The sequence below is a fragment of the Thunnus albacares genome, chromosome 12 (genome assembly GCF_914725855.1).
Source record: "Thunnus albacares chromosome 12, fThuAlb1.1, whole genome shotgun sequence".
Taxonomy (NCBI): domain Eukaryota; kingdom Metazoa; phylum Chordata; class Actinopteri; order Scombriformes; family Scombridae; genus Thunnus; species Thunnus albacares.
In genome coordinates this window covers 30,440,990-30,461,787 of record NC_058117.1, presented here as the reverse complement: position 1 = coordinate 30,461,787, position 20,798 = coordinate 30,440,990, and the positions used below count along the sequence as shown (strand labels likewise).

The 20,798-nt window shown below is 35.3% G+C and overlaps 2 protein-coding genes across 2 annotated transcripts; both read left to right on the top strand.

Moving 5' to 3' along the window:
- Nucleotides 1–1,164: 1,164 nt before the first annotated feature.
- LOC122993497 (immunoglobulin lambda-1 light chain-like) lies at nt 1,165–19,458 on the top strand. Its single transcript, XM_044367707.1, has 7 exons — nt 1,165–1,355; nt 14,636–14,815; nt 14,908–15,227; nt 15,317–15,320; nt 17,346–17,384; nt 18,883–19,182; nt 19,292–19,458. The coding sequence occupies exons 2-7, from the start codon at nt 14,773–14,775 to the stop codon at nt 19,456–19,458; spliced, it is 873 nt and encodes a 290-aa protein (XP_044223642.1). The 5' UTR covers nt 1,165–1,355; nt 14,636–14,772.
- LOC122993496 lies at nt 3,586–9,795 on the top strand. The gene is made up of 5 exons (XM_044367706.1): nt 3,586–3,628; nt 3,721–4,053; nt 6,498–6,548; nt 8,020–8,328; nt 8,438–9,795. Exons 1-5 carry the CDS (start codon nt 3,586–3,588, stop codon nt 8,602–8,604), a joined length of 903 nt encoding a protein of 300 aa, XP_044223641.1. The 3' UTR covers nt 8,605–9,795.
- Nucleotides 19,459–20,798: the final 1,340 nt, after the last annotated feature.

The window sequence follows — 20,798 nt, the reverse complement described above, 5'->3', positions numbered from 1 at the left end:
AAGGAAGTGTTGATTCACTGTCAGCAGTTTTAAATGAGTCCTAATAACCCGAGTTTTTAGAAAAGGTGCACTTTACAGCTGGGGAGGAATGTAATAAAGTGCAATTGTGAGGTACTTTACATGAGTATTTCCATTTTATGCTTTTTTATACGTCCACTCCACTACATTTCAGAGGGAGATATTTTACTTTCTACTCCACTATGTTTATTTCACAGCTATAGGTACTAATTACTTTTCATATTTATATTTTACTAGTAAGGCTGATGATGTATTTTATATTTGAACTACATTTAGATCACTTTGTAGAGATCTATTTTCACTTTGACATATGAGGGTCTTTTCAGTGTACAAAAGGTCACATTAAATCCCTTTTGACTCCATGTTTTGAACAGTGAAACATGTTTTTTCTTGCTGTAATCATTCCTCCTGTACATACTGACCATTAGAAGATCTTTTCATAATGCACTTACAATGGAAGTGATGGAGGACAAAATCCACAGTCCTCCTTCTGTGCAAAAATGTATTTAAAAGTTTATCTGAAGCTAATATGAAGCTTCGGTGTCCAAATGAGACAAATCAAGTAGATATCTTTCAACGTTACAGTCTTTTTAGTGCCGAAGTCCCTCTTTTTGTTACTATACTTCCACTGCAGCTCAACAGGGAAACACTGTCCGAGGAAACCCAAAGAGGCAGATATCCACTTGATATGACTAACTCAGACTGCTGAAGCCTCATATAAGCTTCACACCAACTTTTAAATGACTGTGTGGACACACTGTGGACTTTGGTCTCCATCACTTACATTGAAAACACATTTGAAGTATCTTTTAATATCCAGTATGAACAGGGGGAATGATTACAGCGAGGAAAACCTCTTTCACTGTTCATATGGACACCTGACTGATGTTTAAAGACACAATTAAAAAATTATGAACCTGTTCTTTAAGTCAGATATGCAAAAATAAAGAATTATGTAATATTAAAAAGAAAAAAAAGGCTATACAATGCATAACGTTACAAGAATTTTGCGTTCTTATTGATTGTTTTAGAATTTTTATAGTAGTATACAATATCAGAGAAAAACAAACCTGAGCTACCACCAATTTAATTAAAAATAAAGTGTCTTAAGTCATTTCAAAGGGCTTTTACAGTGCTTCATTCTTTCTTTCTAGATCAGTATTATGTTGTTTTATCCACTAGATGTCACTGCTGTTTTGACAGCAGAATTAGAGGAAAAGCATCATGTTGCCATGGTGACCATAGATGGCATGGTCTGGATCCCTTTGTGTTTCCTCCGAATGACCACAGGGTGGCGGTCTTTCTCTTTGATTTTTAATTTCAGAACTCACCATGAGGTACAGTAACTACTTGGCCACAACACAGTTCAGTTCCTGTTTCAGTTAAATCCATCACACAGCCATAATGTACGCTTCATTTATTGTTATTACGCCTATTTAAGACTGTAAATAGACGTTGTTGTTTGGTGATAAGTTTGCAACTTCTTGTCACTCTTCTATGACAAGATATTAAGATATTATCAGGACTTTAAGGGCCTTTCATTGGGAAAGACCAAACTGTTCAGAGTTAGTTAAAGTTAGAGTCAGTTCAGAGTAAATATGGGAACTGTTTAGATGATAGAAAAGCTTGGCAGCAGAACAAACATTTCTTAGAATAACATTAAATGTATCCCAGCTGATTATGAAGCTTCTTAAAGGAACAGTCTGGCTTTTGTCTGGTTTGGTTTCATGTATTATTCCATTTAAAGTAGATTTGAGAATAACTTTTCAGAAAGATCTAATTAAGCAAATACGCTGCTCTTTGTGTTAATGTAACGTGCCATGTTAGATCAAATTAGTTCAACTAATTCAAAATATAAAGAGAACTTGTATTATTATTATTAGCAGTAGTAATAGTTTTAGTATTATTAATTACATACTGCATATACTGTTTACACTGAACATTTGCACACTCTGGTCAATATTTTGTACATTTCATTTCATTCTCTTCAATGTAAAATTTAAACCTGTAGCAGCTCTTCTTACTTAGAATATATTTGACATATTTTATACTGTAAATTTCTTTCTTTTTTATGTAATTCAGGATTACTTAATTCTGTGTATATTTTTGACTGTTAGGCACCACAACACTGAAGTATATTCCTTGTATGTACAAACCTGCTTGGCATTAAACCTGGTTCTTATTTTGATTTTGATAAAAGCAACTCCAAAATTGTTAATTAAATAATACATTTAAAATACTATTACTGTTATAAATGTACAAAAGCTGTTTTGTGTCAAACAAAGTTAAAATGAACTTCAGTTCAAAGATTCAGATTGCAACAAAAACAAAATGTATACAAGATTCAAAATTTCAATAAAAAAACTAAAAATATATATTAAAAAATCTGCACCAAAAAGTTTCACCTTGGACAAAAAGTGACAATAAATAAATAAATAATAGACCTTTTTATTCTTTTTACACCTTCTTTTTTGGGCATTTCTTTCCTTTATTTGACAGTTGAAAGTGCAGAGAGACAGGAAACAGGGCAGAGAGAGGGGCATGATAGCTGGATTCAAAATGCAGATGTCATGGTTTTGTGCAGTGGTTAGCACTGTCACCTCACAGAAAGAAGCTTCTGGCGTCAGACCTGCTGGCCGATCGAGGTTTTTCTGCGTGGAGTTTGCATAATCTCCCTCCAATGTTCCTTTTCCCCACACAGTCCAAAGTTCACTAAAAATAACTCTAAATTGCCTGTGAGTCTTAATAGTTGTCTGTTTTAGCTCTCATTTCCATCTGCAAAAGATAAATAGATATACAGTACTGTATATCTAGGTTTTAGGTACTAGTGTAACATGAGGATCTTTTAATGCCATGAATAGTTTTTATTTATCAATTAACTTGATACAAAGTTGAGTAAACAGCAGAAAGCTAAAGCAAATCAATATTTGCTGTGAGCTGCTTTGCCTTTAAAACAGCAGCAGTTCTCCTCAGTTCACCTGCACACAGTTATTCAGGCGTCTCAGCTGCTTCTGTGTCTTCATGTTAATCCCAGACTGACTCCATGATGTTGAAATCAGGACTCTGTGGGGGCTCTCTGTGTGTGTCTCCTCCTTCACTATAAAGTCATTTTCAGTGTTTATGTACTGGAGGCTTGAAGTTTCCACATCACACTTGTGTAAGTTGCATATTGGACCATGATTGACACCAAACTAGGTGTGATGTCATAAATCCTGCTCGTAGGTAAAAGTGTTAAACTGAGATTTAAGGTGATACAGAGAAACTTTCAAAACAAACTCAAACATCCAACTGAAGGAAAAAGAAGAAAAACACGTTTTTAAGTTGAGGGGGATTTTAAGGTTATTAGTAAAATCTGCTGTTCAAATACAAATCAAAATGTCTACTATGAAAAGGTCTACTGTCAGACAGCAGCCTTATCTGTCCGCCGCAGGGGCTGATGGGAGGTATGAGGAGCTGTTAGAAACCACGTGGTCCTCGTCTGATCTCACAGCTCGTCCTTGTTTGGCCTCAGCTGCATCAGAGCGCCACTTCTCCCCAGGTTCACCAGATGAAACACCACTGCACAAAATGCTTTTCCTCCCAGCTGCTGCTCTGTGCTGTCTGTGTTCAGGTGAGTGTTTCAAGACAATCAGGAGCCAACAAACTCAACCTTTAAAGAACACTATCACACTCACCTTCATCTGTGTGTCTGTTTCTCTACAGCGCTGGTTGCCACGGCAGAAGAGCTGATTCAGGATGATTTCACATTGACCAGGAGAGCTGGTGAAAACGTCTCCTTCAGCTGTGGAGGAACTGACCAGTGTGACAGTGAAGAACCATTTGTAATCTGGTACCAGAAGAAAGACACAGAAACATTCACAGTGATTCTTGATATTGACATGAGGACTGATAACGTAGATAATGATTACAATCATCCTCAGAAAGATGATTTCTCAGTTGTAAAAGAACAGAACGGCTGTCAGTTACAAATCCAGACAGTTAAACTCTCACATTCAGCCACCTACTACTGCTCCTGTTGGAAGTTAGATACCCACAGTGAGAAATGATCCCTGCAGCCTGTACAAAAACCTCCAGATGAACAGATGTCAAACAGTGTTTGTGACAGGAAGAGAGCAGTAAACCACAGCCCGGGTTCACATATTTCACCTCCATCTCAGCCAGAGTCACTAACAAACTGAGCTGAGGACTAAATGTTTGTCTGTTGGTGTCAGGATTTTGATTTAAACATTATATTTCATTGATATTATTTATCAGCTATTTCAGCAGGTTTCCTGTTGTTCCACACAGTGAGAACAAAGGAGCAACACAGAAGCACAATGATACAACAAGATGAAGACAAACAAACAAACAACAATATAACACAGATAAAAGATATTGGAAAGATCAAAAGTGAAACTTTAGTAATTTTTGATTTAATAACAAAAATTGAGAAAATAATAAATAGAAAAAGATGTTTGACAGAGTTGAAAGTTTGAGATGAAGATAAAAATGGTCTTCTTTGACCTGCTGTTGGAATAAAGTTCATTCCTCCTTCAAAATAATAATCTGCTGTTAATGAAAACACTTCCTGTGGCTCTTTCACAATAAAAGCCTTCAGGCAGGATTTCTCACATCACATCTTTGAGCAGATTTCAACAGATAATTTCACTTTAGTAAAAGATTCAACACAATTCTTGGATTTATGACAATTTCCCCTCAACAGAAATGTGGTAAATGTAAATGGATTTTGCTCTTTGAGCAGCTGAGACTGTCTTCACAAGAGAAACGACAGCAGACACTGTTTGTTTCTTTTAACACGACCACCATCATTTCCTAACTTTAACCACGTGTTTATTATTGTAACCATGACGACGCAGCTCCCCTCATCTTAACAAGGAAGTCATTTTAACCCAAACCATGATCTTTACCTAAACCTAACTAAACCTTAACCACAGGTTCTGATGTTTACTGTCCATATTCTAAGACAAATGGCTCCACTACAGCATTTACTATTAGAAATTTAATCCTTTATGTGATTCAATATGTTAAACAGCAATTGATTGACAAACAAACAAAAACTACGGCTCCTATGAAAATGTACCTGCATGGCAGCACAGGTACTAATGTCATCCTAACTTGGTTTAGTTCATAATACTCAACAAATCTCCTCAAATGTCAACTTCACAACTTTTGAAGTGTAATCAACAACAATCATATTTTATTTTAGTCCATCATTCTTATCTAAACATCTGGAGTGAACCACACAACATACTGTTGTAATGTTAAGTTGTAGTGAAGGATTTTACACCTGCATTTACTAATGTTTTGTCCACTAGTTTTCATCAGAAACAAGTAGTGACCAACACTGACACATCATCAGCTTTTAAGTTGATATGTTGAACTTGTTAGCAAACACTTGCTTATTTCCACATCCAGCAGTTACGGAGCAACATTATCATTCATTTGGAGTCGTGTTTCTGTCCACCTGGTGAATGAAAGTCCAATATTCACTCTCTTTTAGCTCTGTTTTTACTCTCTACCAACTCCTGAGGGAAATATCTGGCTCTTTAGCTGCTAAATGCTCCACTATGTTCAGCAGCTAGTCTACAGCTAACTGTGTCTGTTTGCCGTTTGGTGCTGGGCAGGTAGTGTACAGTGGCTTTTTACAGCTTTTTTGTCTGAAAACAGCTGCCTGCTGCGGCCCAAAATGACGCTATGAGAGCGCTGAGAGTGAACCAAAACAGTAAAGTTGCAGCCGGACAGATAAACAATGAGCTGAAACTCATTATAAAGCTCCGTAAAGCCGAGAGGAGCTGCAGAGTCACTGATAATTCTCTGTAGGTTCATCACTACGAGCCACGACCAACACATTACACACTGACAGATCATGGTTATTATAAAAATATTGATTCAAGCAACTTTAAGTAATTTGCATCAATACAAATGTCAGTATGATTTTAAATGAGTTCTTAGTTGAGTTTAAATGTTGACCTGATGGTGGCGCTAGAGGAAAAGTCAGAGGATCAAAGTTATTATAATTCATCCTGAGGGGAACATGAATATTTCTACTAAATTACATGACAATCCATCCAATAGATGAAAAGATATTTCAGTCTGGACCAAACATGTCAACCTGCTGGTGGCGCTAGATTCAAAGTTAGAATCAATCAAGTCAAATAAATAATTGAATCCTCTGGGGACCGTGAACGTCTGCATAACATTTAATGAACAATCCATCCGTCCTTTGATCCACAATCAGATCCAATCGATCTGCACGTAAGTGGTGGACCGACCAACCGACCGACATTAGCATCCATATAGTCACACTGCTAATGTGGCTAAAATCAAATAAAAGAAGAGACAGTCATGTTGATATGAACATTAGAGAAACACATCATGGAGATGAAATATGATACTGGTTCATAATTTGGATTCGTTCACCTCAGCTGACACATTCAACAGCAGACAGGTTTTTGTCACAGTCTCATTCACTGTGGGAGCAAACAAGAACTACGACATCTTTGGCTCTGGAACTAAACTGTATGTAACAGGTAAGACTAAACTTTCATTTTCCTTCAGTTGTTTTATTGAACAAGTTGAAAATGTGTTTTTAGTTTTAGTTTCTGCTGCTTCAGGCTTTACATGTTAGTTTTTTCATATTAAGTAGAGAATTCTTGATGTAGCCATTCTTCCATAAAACAAATCAATAACTCCTGAAAAGAGCTTCTTCCACATCACAAGTTCTTCTTTATTTATGCATCACATCAAAGTTTGTTTACAGCCAAAAAGTCTGATATCAGTAATGTTACAAATAAACAGTATTTAATAATCTCACTGATTCAGCAGCAGCTCCTGTTTATTAAAAACAAGATGATATATGATGTGAAACATCATTTAATAAATGTTCCTAAATGTAATTTTAGAAGCAAATAGTGATAAATATATTGTGTGTTAAATATACAGTATATATTTGTAAATGGTAAAATGTATCTCATGATAATTGTGTGTTTATGATGATAAATATGTCTTTTAGTGTAAAATAAATTAATGCATGAAGGCAAACTCATTTTATCTTTTATCTATTATTTTTATCATCTTAATTCACATCTAATATAAATCAAATTGTTATATGAAATCAACATGATGTCAAATATATAATGTTAAAAATATTTTAGAAAGTGTTTGGTAGAAAATATAATGAATCAGATAATTTACATGTTATAATTTAATTATATTTATATTATTATATTATATTTTATTTACATATCTAAACATGTGGTAATTGTGTTTTATATAAAAGCTAAAACTCTTTAAGAAGTTGTTAAAAGTATTGATGTATTGTGTGTCTGATTAGAGTAAAGTATATGCTGGTAAATATACTTCATATAAAACACTATAATCATTTACAATTGTAATATAAATATAGTATATTTTAAGCAAGTAATAAAACTGTACTTTATGTTTTACTGAGACAAATTTTACCTCATTATATTTCATTTTATTTTATCTTATTTTACTTTATGTTATTTTATTCTATTTTATTATACTTGACATGTCGAAACATATGTTGGTAATTTGCGTTTATGTAAAAGCTAAAAGTATTATGTTTAAATTAATGATTTTTTAATTTCAAATTTACTAATTAAAGTACATGGTGGTAAATATATTTTATATAAACCATTATAATCATTAGCAAATGTATTTTATATGAGGCTGTTATGTCATGATATATTATATATTTTATAAACTCTATTATATTAGTAACTAATGTTGTGGTAAATATTGATAAAGTGGTAAATGATGTTTTAATCTTTATATATGACATATGATGAGCTTCCATGATGCTTTAGTTTGATATGATTATTGATACAGTGTCCAGTAGATGATGTTTGTGGTGTATTGATGAGTAGTTTAGTGATCATGTAGTTTCCAGGATCAGACTGAATGCAGTGCAGTGCTGTAAGCTGCTGTTGACTGTGTGAATGTGTGTCTGTGCTGCTTGTTGCTGCTGTCAAACTTCAGATGAGCAGGTAGTGAAGCCCGTGGTGAGCGTGTACCCAGCAGCATCCAGAGCCCACCCGGAGGGGAAGAGCTCCCTGCTGTGTCTGGCCTCAGCCATGTCTCCTCCTCTGGTCCAGTTCTCCTGGAAAAGACAGAAGAAGAACGGCCCGCTGGAGGATCTGCCCCCTGCTGAGGGAGAGCAGCTGGAGCTCAGAGAGCCGGGACGCACCGTCGCCATCAGGGTGGTTGATCGGGATGCTCTCTACACATATAAATACCGCTGCTCCGTCAGGCACGAGTGGGGAACAGTGAATGCCCAAACAGAACAAGGTAATGAAGGCTTGGTGACTGTGTTCAGCAGTGATTCAGCTTCATCTGGAGACGCTGTCAGAGAGAGCAGAGGAGCAGAGCACTGACATTTGTTTTGTTTCTGTTTCAGAGGTTTCTGCTCTTCCTCCACCTGTCCCGTCTCAGTACCAGGTGAAGCTGCTCTGTGTGCTGTACACAGTGCTGATAGTGAAGAGTCTGGTGTACTGCTGTGGACTCTCTCTGCTGATGATCCTCAGAAACAAGGGACCGTCCACCAACTGCACACATGCTGACTGACTGTTTTCTGCTCGCCTTTTCTCACCATCACATCTCATCAATTCATCTCATTTATCACTTTGATCAGTGTTCAGAAATACCAGTAATGATATGTTGTGGTTGGTTTTACATTTGTCCTGAAAACATAAATACATATATAAAAACATATACAGTATATTTGCAGTTGCTAAGTATACATTCTGTAGAATATTAATATCTTGATGCTCTAGTTTAATTCCACTTTTAATCGTGACTTGTATAATAGTGTAAAATGAAGTTGAATCATTAGCTACTTGGTAGATATTTAAGTGCTTACAGTATTTTTTCTTTCTTGTGTATTTTCTTTTTAATACTTTATGCAGAGGGTGGCAGGTTTGTCAAAGTCATTCAGAGTTACATTCTCAATAAACTGAAACATCACAGTTTCTGTCTTTTATAATCGTCCATGTTTTCATTGATCTCAGTTTGGCTTCAAATAATGTAAATCATCGGACACAGAATCCACTATATTGGCCACGTTTGTTGATACCTACAAGTAATTTGACTCTTGTCGTTAATAGATCTCAGTAAACTTTCACATAGTGCTAAAAACAAATATACAGGAAGATACAAAGAAAAGTTTACAGCTAAACAGAAACAACAAAGTAAAGAGAAGCAAACATAAACATAAAGTTATTAAATGCAAGCAAGTAGGTGTGGTGTGCCAAGAGGTTGGTATCATCTGGTAATATAGTTTCAGTGTGGATGTACGACTCTACGCTGATGAAACTGTTGTTTACACACATGAAGAAACAGCAGAGAGCTGCTTTGAAGAGCTGCTATAAAAATGATCACACAGCGGCTTGATTAGTCTGCACTGAAGCCTGAATGTTGTCAAAATGATGGATGTGTTTTTTGATTTCTTTCTAAATCACCAAAATACTGATCAGCTCTTGCAGTTTTATCAAGACAAAATTGATTGGTACATTACCATATAATATGATTATAAGAAAACTAAGTTCATTTAGATTTATACAACTGAACTAAATAGAAAAGTGATTCAGTGTAGAAAAGATGACTTGTTTGTCTCAGTGTGGTTTGTGTTCTGCTGCTCTGATTGATGATAACAAATGTAGGATGTATTTTTTTAAACGTTGAAGAGAGGAAGTGAATGTTAAAAATGTTCTTACAGTGTGAATTTAAACACTCTGCAGGCAAAAACCTCAATTTAGAAGATGAAAGATTTCAGAAACACCACAATTTTAAAATTGGTTTGTTTTATTAACAAAAACAACTTCATAAGAGACACTGATATTAAAACAAACAGCAACAAGAAAGTAAAACAAGTATTAATTATAAAATCTATATTATTAAATAATCTGTATTAATTATTAAATTAGCACAAGTAATTACGTACAATATTAATAGTATCATTAATTTGGGTTTTGTTATTTAATGAGTCATTTATTGTAATTAAGGTGAGAATATGTGAGAAAATGAACTTTGTTCACACCAACATACGTATATGTGTATATGTGCACTTGTATTTTTGCTAAATGAGAAACATTTCTTTGCTCTCTTCATTAAAAATGAACAGGAGAGGGTTTTTTTTTTTACATACATCTGATGTTTCTTTTTGTTTTGTAAATACATATCACGTATGCTTGTTTGAGTTTGGTATTCAATAAAAATATAAAAAATATGATTTAAGTTGGGTTCTTAGTATCAAAATTATTACAAAAGGTATTATTAGTATTATCTATTAGTACTATTAGTATTCTACTATTTTATTTTTATCTATTTGTTTAAACTTATTGAGTAATGTATTTGTGAACTCAGTACAGACTGTGGGACCTGAGCAGACTGCAGTTTGAACGTCTCCCTTTATTTAATGATGTCAGTTTCTCAGCTCTGAGTTTAGGATTTCAGCTGCTTCTCTCACACATTAATAACACAGATTAAAACTGAGACAGCGAGCGCTGAATTCATACTGAAGTTCCTGGAACGATACTTTAACCAGAGTCGATGGTTGTAACCGTCATTGTGTTAATAAAATGAAAAACCACAGCGAACAGTGTGGAGGCTGCTGAGCAGAAACCCACACGGCCCGTCTGCTGCAGGAAAGGAAGTGTTGATTCGCTGTCAACAGTTTTATATGAGTCCTAATAACCCGAGTTTTTAGAAAAGGTGCACTTTACAGCTGGGGAGGAATGTAATAAAGTGCAATTGTGAGGTACTTTACATGAGTATTTCCATTTTATGCTTTTTTATACGTCCACTCCGCTACATTTCAGAGGGAGATATTTTACTTTCTACTCCACTACGTTTATTTCACAGCTATAGGTACTAATTACTTTTCAGATTTATATTTTACTAGTAAGGCTGATGATGTATTTTATATTTGAAATACATTAAGATCACTTTGTAGAGATCTATTTTCACTTTGACATATAAGGGTCTTTTCAGTGTACAAAAGGTCACATTAAATCCCCTTTGACTCCATGTTTTGAACAGTGAAACATGTTTTTTCTTGCTGTAATCATTCCTCCTGTTCATACTGACCATTAGAAGATCTTTTCATAATTCACTTTCAGTGTGAGCGATGGGGGACAAAATCCACAAAATCCACAGTCTTCCTTGTCTGCAAAAATATATTTAAAAGTTCATCTGAAGCTACTTCAGCGTCCAAATGAGACAAATGAAGTAGATATCTTTTAATGTTACAGTTGAAGCCGGGGATTAAGTCAACATACAACTTCAAATGCAAATTTGTGGGGTTTTTATTCTCCTTGTTTTGTTATTCAATTATGGAGAGCAACTTATAGAAAAATCTTGGCTTCCACCAAAGGCCAGGTTGTGAAATTTTACAAAAGAAACATTTAGCAAAAATAAATAAATAAATAAATAAATAAACAAAAACAAAACTCATTACTTTTTCCAGTACAGAAAACACATCACTGAAATTGTGACAAAAGCAGCACAAAAAAGTGGCTCAAATACGTCACAAATACAGCATAAATACGGCAGTGGCACCTCTATAAACAGAAGAGCACAAAGACATTCACCACACTGCCATGTAACATATCAGCGCTAATGCATCAAATTTAGCAGTCTTCAACATTCATTGTGCTTTATACATTTGATGAACAAATACAAAACAGTAAAACAGAAATAAACTGTTTAATACCAAATTCACGGATAGCAAGCTGTGCTCCGCACGTGTGGCTTTCGATCCACCAACATCTGCAATCCTACCAAAACAATCGCACAACATGTGGCTTTTATATAAGTGCATCCAACATCATTAAATCACTATTTTACAGAATCATGCATAATAATCTCAAAACAAGATAAGATACTTGATAAATAATCTCACTGTTGGAACCAGTGGCTATTCTCAGCAGAAAGTAGCGCGTTATGTTGTACTTCCTATATTTTTCCCAGCGTTCCCTGTCCACTCAGCAGGCATACCGCTGCGCTAAATGATAAACTCACACACCCTGCTGTCCAACGTAAGCATCCCCAGCTAGAGAGCAACAATGGAGAAGTTCTTCAGCATGGATTTCATTTCCGTAAATATTATTATTTTACCACCTGGTTACACAGTCTTTTTAGTGCCAAAGTCCCTCTTCTTGTCACTATATTTCCACTGCAGCTCAACAGGGAAACACTATCCAAGGAAACAAAAATTTGAAGACTGTAAATGTGTCAGATATCCACTTGATATGACTGACTCAGACTGCTGAAGACTCATATAAGCTTCACATCAACTTTTAAATGACTGTGTGGACACATTGTGGATTTTGGCCTCCATCACTTACATTGAAAACACATTTGAAGGATTAAAAAATTATGAACCTGTTCTTTAAGTCAGATATACAAAAATAAATAATTATGTAATATTAAAAAGAAAAAAATAGACTATACAATGCATAACTTTACAAGAACTTTCTTACTGATTGTTTTAGAATTTTTATAGTAGTATATAATATCAGAGAAAAAATAAACCTGAGCTACCACCAATTTAATTAAAAATAAAGTGTCTTAAGTCATTTCAAAGGGCTTTTACAGCACCTCATTCTTCTTTTCTAGATCAGTATTATGTTGTTTTAACCACTAGATGTCAGTGCTGTTTTGACAGCAGAATTAAAGGAAAAACATCATGTTGCCATGGTGACCATAGATGGCATGGTCTGGATCCCTTTGTGTTTCCTCTGAATGACCACAGGGTGGCGGTCTTTCTCTTTGATTTTTAAATTCAGAACTCACCATGAGGTACAGTAACTACTCGGCCACAACACAGTTTAGTTCCTGTCTCAGTTAAATCCATCACACAGCCATAATGTACACTTCATTTATTGTTCTTATGCCTATTTCAAATTGTAAATAGACGTTGTTGTTTGGTGATGAGGTTGCAACTTCTTGTCACTCTTCTATGACAAGATATTAAGATATTATCAGGACTTTAAGGGCCTTTCATTGGGAAAGACCAAACTGTTCAGAGTTAGTTAAAGTTAGAGTCAGTTCAGAGTAAATATGGGAACTGTTTAGATGATAGAAAAGCTTGGCAGCAGAACAAACATTTCTTAAAATAACATTAAATGTAGCCTATCCCAACTGATTATGAAGCTTCTTAAAGGAACAGTCTGGCTGTTGTCTGGTTTGGTTTCATGTATTATTCCATTAAAAGTAGATTTGAGAATAACTTTTCAGAAAGATCTAATTAAGCAAATACGCTGCTCTTTGTGTTAATGTAACGTGACATGTTAGATCAAATTAGTTTAACTAATTCAAAATATAAGGCACCACAACACCAAGGTAAATTCCCTAACCCTAACTCCAAAATTGTTAATTAAATAATACAATTAAAATACAAATACTATTATTGCTTTCCAAAAGGTGTTTGTGTCAAAGTTAAAATGAACTTCAGTTCAAAGACTCAGATTTCAATAAAAACAAATCAAACTGAAAATAACAAAAATATATATACAAAAAATCTGCACCAAAATGTTTTACATTGTACAAAAAAGTGAATTTAATAAACAAATAATAGACCTTTTTTTCTATTTTCACCTTCTTTTTTGTTTTTTTTTCCCTTTATTTGACAGTTGGAAGTGCAGAGAGACAGGAAACAGGGCAGAGAGAGGGGCATGATAGCTCGAATCAAAATGCAGATGGTATGGTTTTGTGCAGTGGTTAGCACTGTCACCTCACAGAAAGAAGCTTCTGGCGTCAGACCTGCTGGCTGATCGAGGTTTTTCTGTGTGGAGTTTGCATAATCTCCCTGCAATGTTCCTTTTCCCCACACAGTCCAAAGTTCACTAAAAATAAACTAACTCTAAATTGCCTGTGAGTCTTAATAGTTGTCTGTTTTAGCTCCCTTTTCCCTGCAAAAGATAAGTAGATATACAGTACTGTATATCTAGGTTTTAGGTACTAGTGTAAAGTGAGGATCTTTTAATGCCATGAATAGTTTTTATTTATCAATTAACTTGATACAAAGTTGAGTAAACAGCAGAAAGCTTAAGCAAATCAATATTTGCTGTGAGCAGCTTTGCCTTTAAAACAGCAGCAGTTCTCCTCAGTTCACCTGCACACAGTTATTCAGGCGTCTCAGCTGCTTCTGTCTCTTCATGTTAATCCCAGACTGACTCCATGATGTTGAAATCAGGACTCTGTTAGGGCCAAACCATCTGTTCGGGCCAAACCATCTGTTCCATCAGATGTCTCCTCCTTCACTATGAAGTCATTTTCAGTGTTTATATACTGGAGGCTTCAAGTTTCCACATCACACTTGTGTAAGTTGCATATTGGACCATGATTGACTTAAAACTAGGTGTGATGTCATAAATCCTGCTCGTAGGTAAAAGTGTTAAACTGAGATTTAAGGCGATACAGAGAAACTTTCAGAACAAACTCAAACATCCAACTGAAGGAAAAAAGAAGAAAAACATATTTTTAAGTTGAGGGGGATTTTAAGGTTATTAGTAACAATCTGCTTTTAAAAGACAAATCAAAATGTCTACTATAAAAAGGTCTACTGTCAGACAGCAGCCTTATCTGTCTGCCGCAGGGGCTGATGGGAGGTTTGAGGAGCTGTTAGAAACCACGTGGCCCTCGTCTGATCTCACAGCTCGTCCTTGTTTGGCCTCAGCTGCATCAGAGCGCCACTTCTCCCCAGGTTCACCAGAGGAAACACCACTGCACAAAATGCTTTTCCTCCCAGCTGCTGCTCTGTGCTGTCTGTGTTCAGGTGAGTGTTTCCAGCCAATCAGGAGCCAACAAACTCAACCTTTAACAAACACTGTCACACTCACCTTCATCTGTGTGTCTGTTTCTCTACAGCGCTGGTTGCCATGGCAGCGGAGCTGATTCAGGATGATTTAACATTGACCAGGAGAGCTGGTGAAACAGTCTCCTTCAGCTGTGGAGGAACTGACCAGTGTATCAGTGAACGCCCATTTGTATACTGGTACCAGAAGAAAGACAAAGAAACATTCACATATATTCTTGATATTGACACGACGAATGGTATCGTAGATAGAAGGTCCAATCATCCTCAGAAAGATGATTTCTCATTTGTAAATAAAGGGAACGGCTGGGAGTTGTTGATCCAGACAGTTAAACTCTCACATTCAGCCACCTACTACTGCTCCTGCGTGAAAGTTGATTCCCACAGTGAGAAATGATCCCTGCAGCCTGAACAAAAACCTCCAGATGAACAGATGTCAAACAGTGTTTGTGACAGGAAGAGAGCAGTAAACCACAGCTCAGGTTCGCATATTTCACCTCCATCTCAACATTTGATTTCTTAACATTTGATTTAATAACAAAAATTGAGAAAATAATAAATAGAAAAAGATGTTTGACAGAGTTGAAAGTTTGAGATGAAGATAAAAATGGTCTTCTTTGACCTGCTGCTGGAATAAAGTTCATTCCTCCTTCACAATAATAATCTGCTGTTAATGAAAACACTTCCTGTGGCTCTTTCACAATAAAAGCCTTCAGGCAGCATTCTTCACGTCACATCTTTGAGCAGATTTCAACAGATAATTTCAATTTAGTAAAAGATTCAACACAATTCTTGGATTTATGACAATTTCCCCTCAACAGAAATGTGGTAAATGTAAATGGATTTTGCTCTGTGTCTTCACAAGAGAAACGACAGCAGACACTGTTTGTTTTTTTTAACACGACCAACATCATTTCCTAACTTTAACCACATGTTTATTATTGTAACCATGACGACGCAGCTCCCCTCATCTTAAGGAGGAAGTCATTTTAACTCAAACCATGATCTTTACCTAAACCTAACTAAACCTTAACCACAGGTTCTGATGTTTACTGTCCATATTCTAAGACAAATGGCTCCACTGCAGCATTTACTATTAGAAATTTAATCCTTTATGTGATTCAAAATGTTAAACAACAATTGATTGACAAACAAGCAAAAACTACCGCTCCTATGAAAATGTACCTGCATGGCAGCACAGGTACTAATGTCATCCTAACTTGGTTTAGTTCATAATACTCAACAAATCTCCTCAAATGTGAACTTTACAACTTTTGAACTGTAATCAACAACAATCATATTTTATTTTAGTCCATCATTCTTATCTAAACATCTGGAGTGAACCACACAACATACTGTTGTAATGTTAAGTTGTAGTGAAGGATTTTACACCTGCATTTACTGATGTTTTGTCCACTAGTTTTCATCAGAAACAAGTCGTGACCAACACTGACACATCATCAGCTTTTAAGTTGATATGTTGAACTTGTTAGCAAACACTTGCTTATTTCCACATCCAGGCGTTACGGAGCAACATTATCATTCATTTGGAGTCGTGTTTCTGTCCACCTGGTGAATGTAAGTCCAATATTCACTCTCTTTTAGCTCTGTTTTTACTCTCTACCAACTCCTGAGGGAAATATCTGGCTCTTTAGCTGCTAAATGCTCCACTATGTTCAGCAGCTAGTCTACAGCTAACTGTGTCTGTTTGCCGTTTGGTGCTGAGCAGGTAGTGTACAGTGGCTTTTTACAGCTTTTTCTCTGAAAACAGCTGCCTGCTGCGGCCCAAAACGACACTATGAGAGCGCTGAGAGTGAACCAAAACAGTAAAGTTGCAGCCGGACAGATAAACAATGAGCTGAAACTCACTATAAAGCTCCGTAAAGCCGAGAGGAGCTGCAGAGTCACTGATAATTCTCTGTAGGTTCATCACTACGAGCCACGAAATGAGTTCTTAGTTGAGTTTAAATGTTGACCTGATGGTGGCGCTAGAGGAAAAGTCAGAGGATCAAAGTTATTATAATTCATCCTGAGGGGAACATGAATATTTCTACTAAATTACATGACAATCCATCCAATAGATGAAAAGATATTTCAGTCTGGACCAAACATGTCAACCTGCTGGTGGCGCTAGATTAAAAGTTAGAATCAATCAAGTCAAATAAATAATTGAATCCTCTGGGGACCGTGAACGTCTGCACAACATTTCATGAACAATCCATCCGTCCTTTGATCCACAATCAGATCCAATGGATCTGCACTTAAGTGGTGGACCGACCAACCGACTGACATTAGCATCCATATAGTCACACTGCTAATGTGGCTAAAATCAAATAAAAGAAGAGACAGTCATGTTGATATGAACATTAGAGAAACACATCATGGAGATGAAATATGATACTGGTTCATAATTTGGATTCGTTCACCTCAGCTGACACATTCAACAGCAGACAGGTTTTTGTCACAGTCTCATTCACTGTGGGAGGAAAAGGCTACTGGATCTTTGGCTCTGGAACTAAACTGTATGTAGGTAAGACTAAACTTTCATTTTCCTTCAGTTGTTTTATTGAACAAGTTGAAAATGTGTTTTTAGTTTTAGTTTCTGCTGCTTCAGGCTTTACATGTTAGTTTTTTCATATTTAGTAGAGAATTCTTGATGCAGCCATTCTTCCATAAAACTAATCAATAACTCCTGAAAAGAGCTTCAAATCTCACTGCACACCACAAGTTCTTCTTTATTTATGCATCACATCAAAGTTGGTTTACAGCCAAAAAGTCTGATATCAGTAATGTTACAAATAAACAGTATTTAATAATCTCACTGATTCAGCAGCAGCTCCTGTTTATTAAAAACAAGATGATATATGATGTGAAACATCATTTAATAAATGTTCCTAAATGTCATTTTAGAAGCAAATAGTGATAAATATATTGTGTGTTAAATATACAGTATATATTTGTAAATGGTAAAATGTATCTCATGATAATTGTGTGTTTATGATGATAAATATGTCTTTTAGTGGGAGATAAATTAATGCATGAAGGCAAACTCATTTTAAATGTGTGATGAAGCTAAATATAATTTATAGATAAAATGTATAATTGTATATCTTAATCCATATTTAATATAAATCAAATTGTTATATGAAATCAACATGATATCAAATATATAATGTTAAAAATATTTTAGAAAGTGTTTGGTAGAAAATATAATGAATCAGATAATTTACATGTTGTAATTTAATTAAGAATATATATTATTATATTATATTTTATTTACATATCTGAACATGTTGTGGTAATTGTGTTTTATATAAAAGCTAAAACTCTTTAAAAAGTTGTTAAAAGTATTGATGTATTGTGTGTCTGATTAGAGTAAAGTATATGCTGGTAAATATACTTCATATAAAACACTATGATCATTTAAAAATGTAAAATAAATATAATATATTTTAACTGAGTAACAAAACTATAATTTAAATTTTACTGAGACAAATGTCATTATATTATATTATATTATATTATATTATATTATATTATATTATATTATATTATATTATATTTGAAATATCCAAACATATTGTGGTAATTGGCTTTTATGTAAAAGACAAAGCTCTTAAGTTATAATAATTGATTGATTCTTAGTAATTAAAGTATATGGTGGTAAATATATTTAATATAAAACATTATAATCATCATCAAATGTATTTTATATGAGGCTGTTATGTCATGATGTATTTTATATTTTATAAACTCTATTATATTAGTAACTAATGTTGTGGTAAATATTGATAAAGTGGTAAATGATGTTTTAATATTTATATATGACATATGATGAGCTTCCATGATGCTTTAGTTTGATATGATTATTGATACAGTGTCCAGTAGATGATGTTTGTGGTGTATTGATGAGTAGTTTAGTGATCATGTAGTTTCCAGGATCAGACTGAATGCAGTGCAGTGCTGTAAGCTGCTGTTGACTGTGTGAATGTGTGTCTGTGCTGCTTGTTGCTGCTGTCAAACTTCAGATGAGCAGGTAGTGAAGCCCGTGGTGAGCGTGTACCCAGCAGCCCACCTGGAGGGGAAGAGCTCCCTGCTGTGTCTGGCCTCAGCCATGTCTCCTCCTCTGGTCCAGTTCTCCTGGAAAAGACAGAAGAAGAACGGCCCGCTGGAGGATCTGCCCCCTGCTGAGGGAGAGCAGCTGGAGCTCAGAGAGCCGGGACGCACCGCCTCCATTCTGCTGCTCCATCAGCAAGAGAACAGCACATATAAATACCGCTGCTACGTCAAGCACGTGGGGGTAACAGTGGAGGCCCAAACAAAACAAGGTAATGAAGGCTTGGTGACTGTGTTCAGCAGTGATTCAGCTTCATCTGGAGATGCTGTCAGAGAGAGCAGAGGAGCAGAGCACTGACATTTGTTTTTTTTCTGTTTCAGAGGTTTCTGCTCTTCCTCCACCTGTCCCGTCTCAGTACCAGGTGAAGCTGCTCTGTGTGCTGTACACAGTGTTGATAGTGAAGAGTCTGGTGTACTGCTGTGGACTCTCTCTGCTGATGATCCTCAGAAACAAGGGACCGTCCACCAACTGCACACATGCTGACTGACTGTTTTCTGCTCGCCTTTTCTCACCATCACATCTCATCAATTCATCTCATTTATCACTTTGATCAGTGTTCAGAAATGTCAGTAATGATGTGTTGTGTTTGGTTTTACATTTTCTCATTGAAAACACACACACTGTGTTAAGACACAGTTGTCCTGAAAACATAAATACATATATAAAAACATACAGTATATTTGCAGTTGCTAAGTATACATTCTGTAGAATATTAATATCTTGATGCTCTAGTTTAATTCCACTTTTAATCGTGACTTATATAATAGTGTAAAATGAAGTTGAATCATTAGTTACTTGGTAGATATTTAAGTGCTTACAGTATTTTTTCTTTCTTGTGTATTTTCTTTTTAATACATTATGCAGAGAGTGGCAGGTTTATCAAGTAAGTCATTCAGGGTAACATTCTCAATAAACTGAAACATCACAGTTTCTGTCTTTTATAATCATCCATGTTTTCATTGATCTCAGTTTGGCGTCAAATAATGTAAATCATCGGACACAGAATCCACTATATTGGCCAAGTTTGTTGATACCCACAAGTAATTTGACTCTTGTCGTCAGTAGATCTCAGTAAACTTTCACATAGTGCTGAAAACAAATGTACAGGAAGATACAAAGAAAAGCTTACAGCTGAACAGAAACAACAAAGTAAAGAGAAGCAAACATAAACATAAAGTTATTAAATGCAAGCAAGTAGGTGTGGTGTGCCAACAGGTTCGGTATCATCTTGTAATATAGTTTCAGTGTGGATGTACGACTCTACGCTGATGAAACTGTTATTTACACACATGAAGAAACAGCAGAGAGCTGCTTTGAAGCTACAGCTGCTATAAAAATGATCACACAGCGGCTTGATTAGTCTGCACTGAAGTCTGAATGTTGTCAAAATGATGGGTGTGTTTTTTGATTTCTTTCTAAATCACCAAAATACTGATTAGCTCTTGCAGTTTTATCAAGACAAAATTGATTGGTATATTTCCATATAATATGTTTATAAGAAAACTAAGTTTATTTAGATTTATACAACAAAAATAAACAGAAATGTGATTCAATATAGAAAAGATGACTTGTTTGTCTCAGTGTGGTTTGTGTTCTGCTGCTCTGATTGCTGATAACAAATGTAGGATGTATTTTTTTAAACGTTGCAGAGAGGAAGTGAATGTTAAAAATGTTCTTACAGTGTGAATTTAAACACTCTGCAGGCAGAAACCTCAATTTAGAAGAAGATGAAAGGTTTCAGAAACACCACAATTTAAAAATGTGTTTGTTTTATGAACAAAAACAACATCATAAGAGAAACTGATAATCAAACAAACAGCAACAAGA

Coding starts and splice junctions, on each gene's coding strand:
- LOC122993496 (XM_044367706.1), top strand. CDS start 3,586: ATGCTTTTCCTCCCAGCTGCTGCTCTGTGCTGTCTGTGTTCAG. Junction 3,629..3,720: donor TCTGTGCTGTCTGTGTTCAG/GTGAGTGTTTCA, acceptor GTTTCTCTACAG/CGCTGGTTGCCACGGCAGAA. Junction 6,549..8,019: donor AACTAAACTGTATGTAACAG/GTAAGACTAAAC, acceptor GTCAAACTTCAG/ATGAGCAGGTAGTGAAGCCC.
- LOC122993497 (XM_044367707.1), top strand. CDS start 14,773: ATGCTTTTCCTCCCAGCTGCTGCTCTGTGCTGTCTGTGTTCAG. Junction 17,385..18,882: donor TGGAACTAAACTGTATGTAG/GTAAGACTAAAC, acceptor GTCAAACTTCAG/ATGAGCAGGTAGTGAAGCCC. Junction 19,183..19,291: donor GGAGGCCCAAACAAAACAAG/GTAATGAAGGCT, acceptor TTTCTGTTTCAG/AGGTTTCTGCTCTTCCTCCA.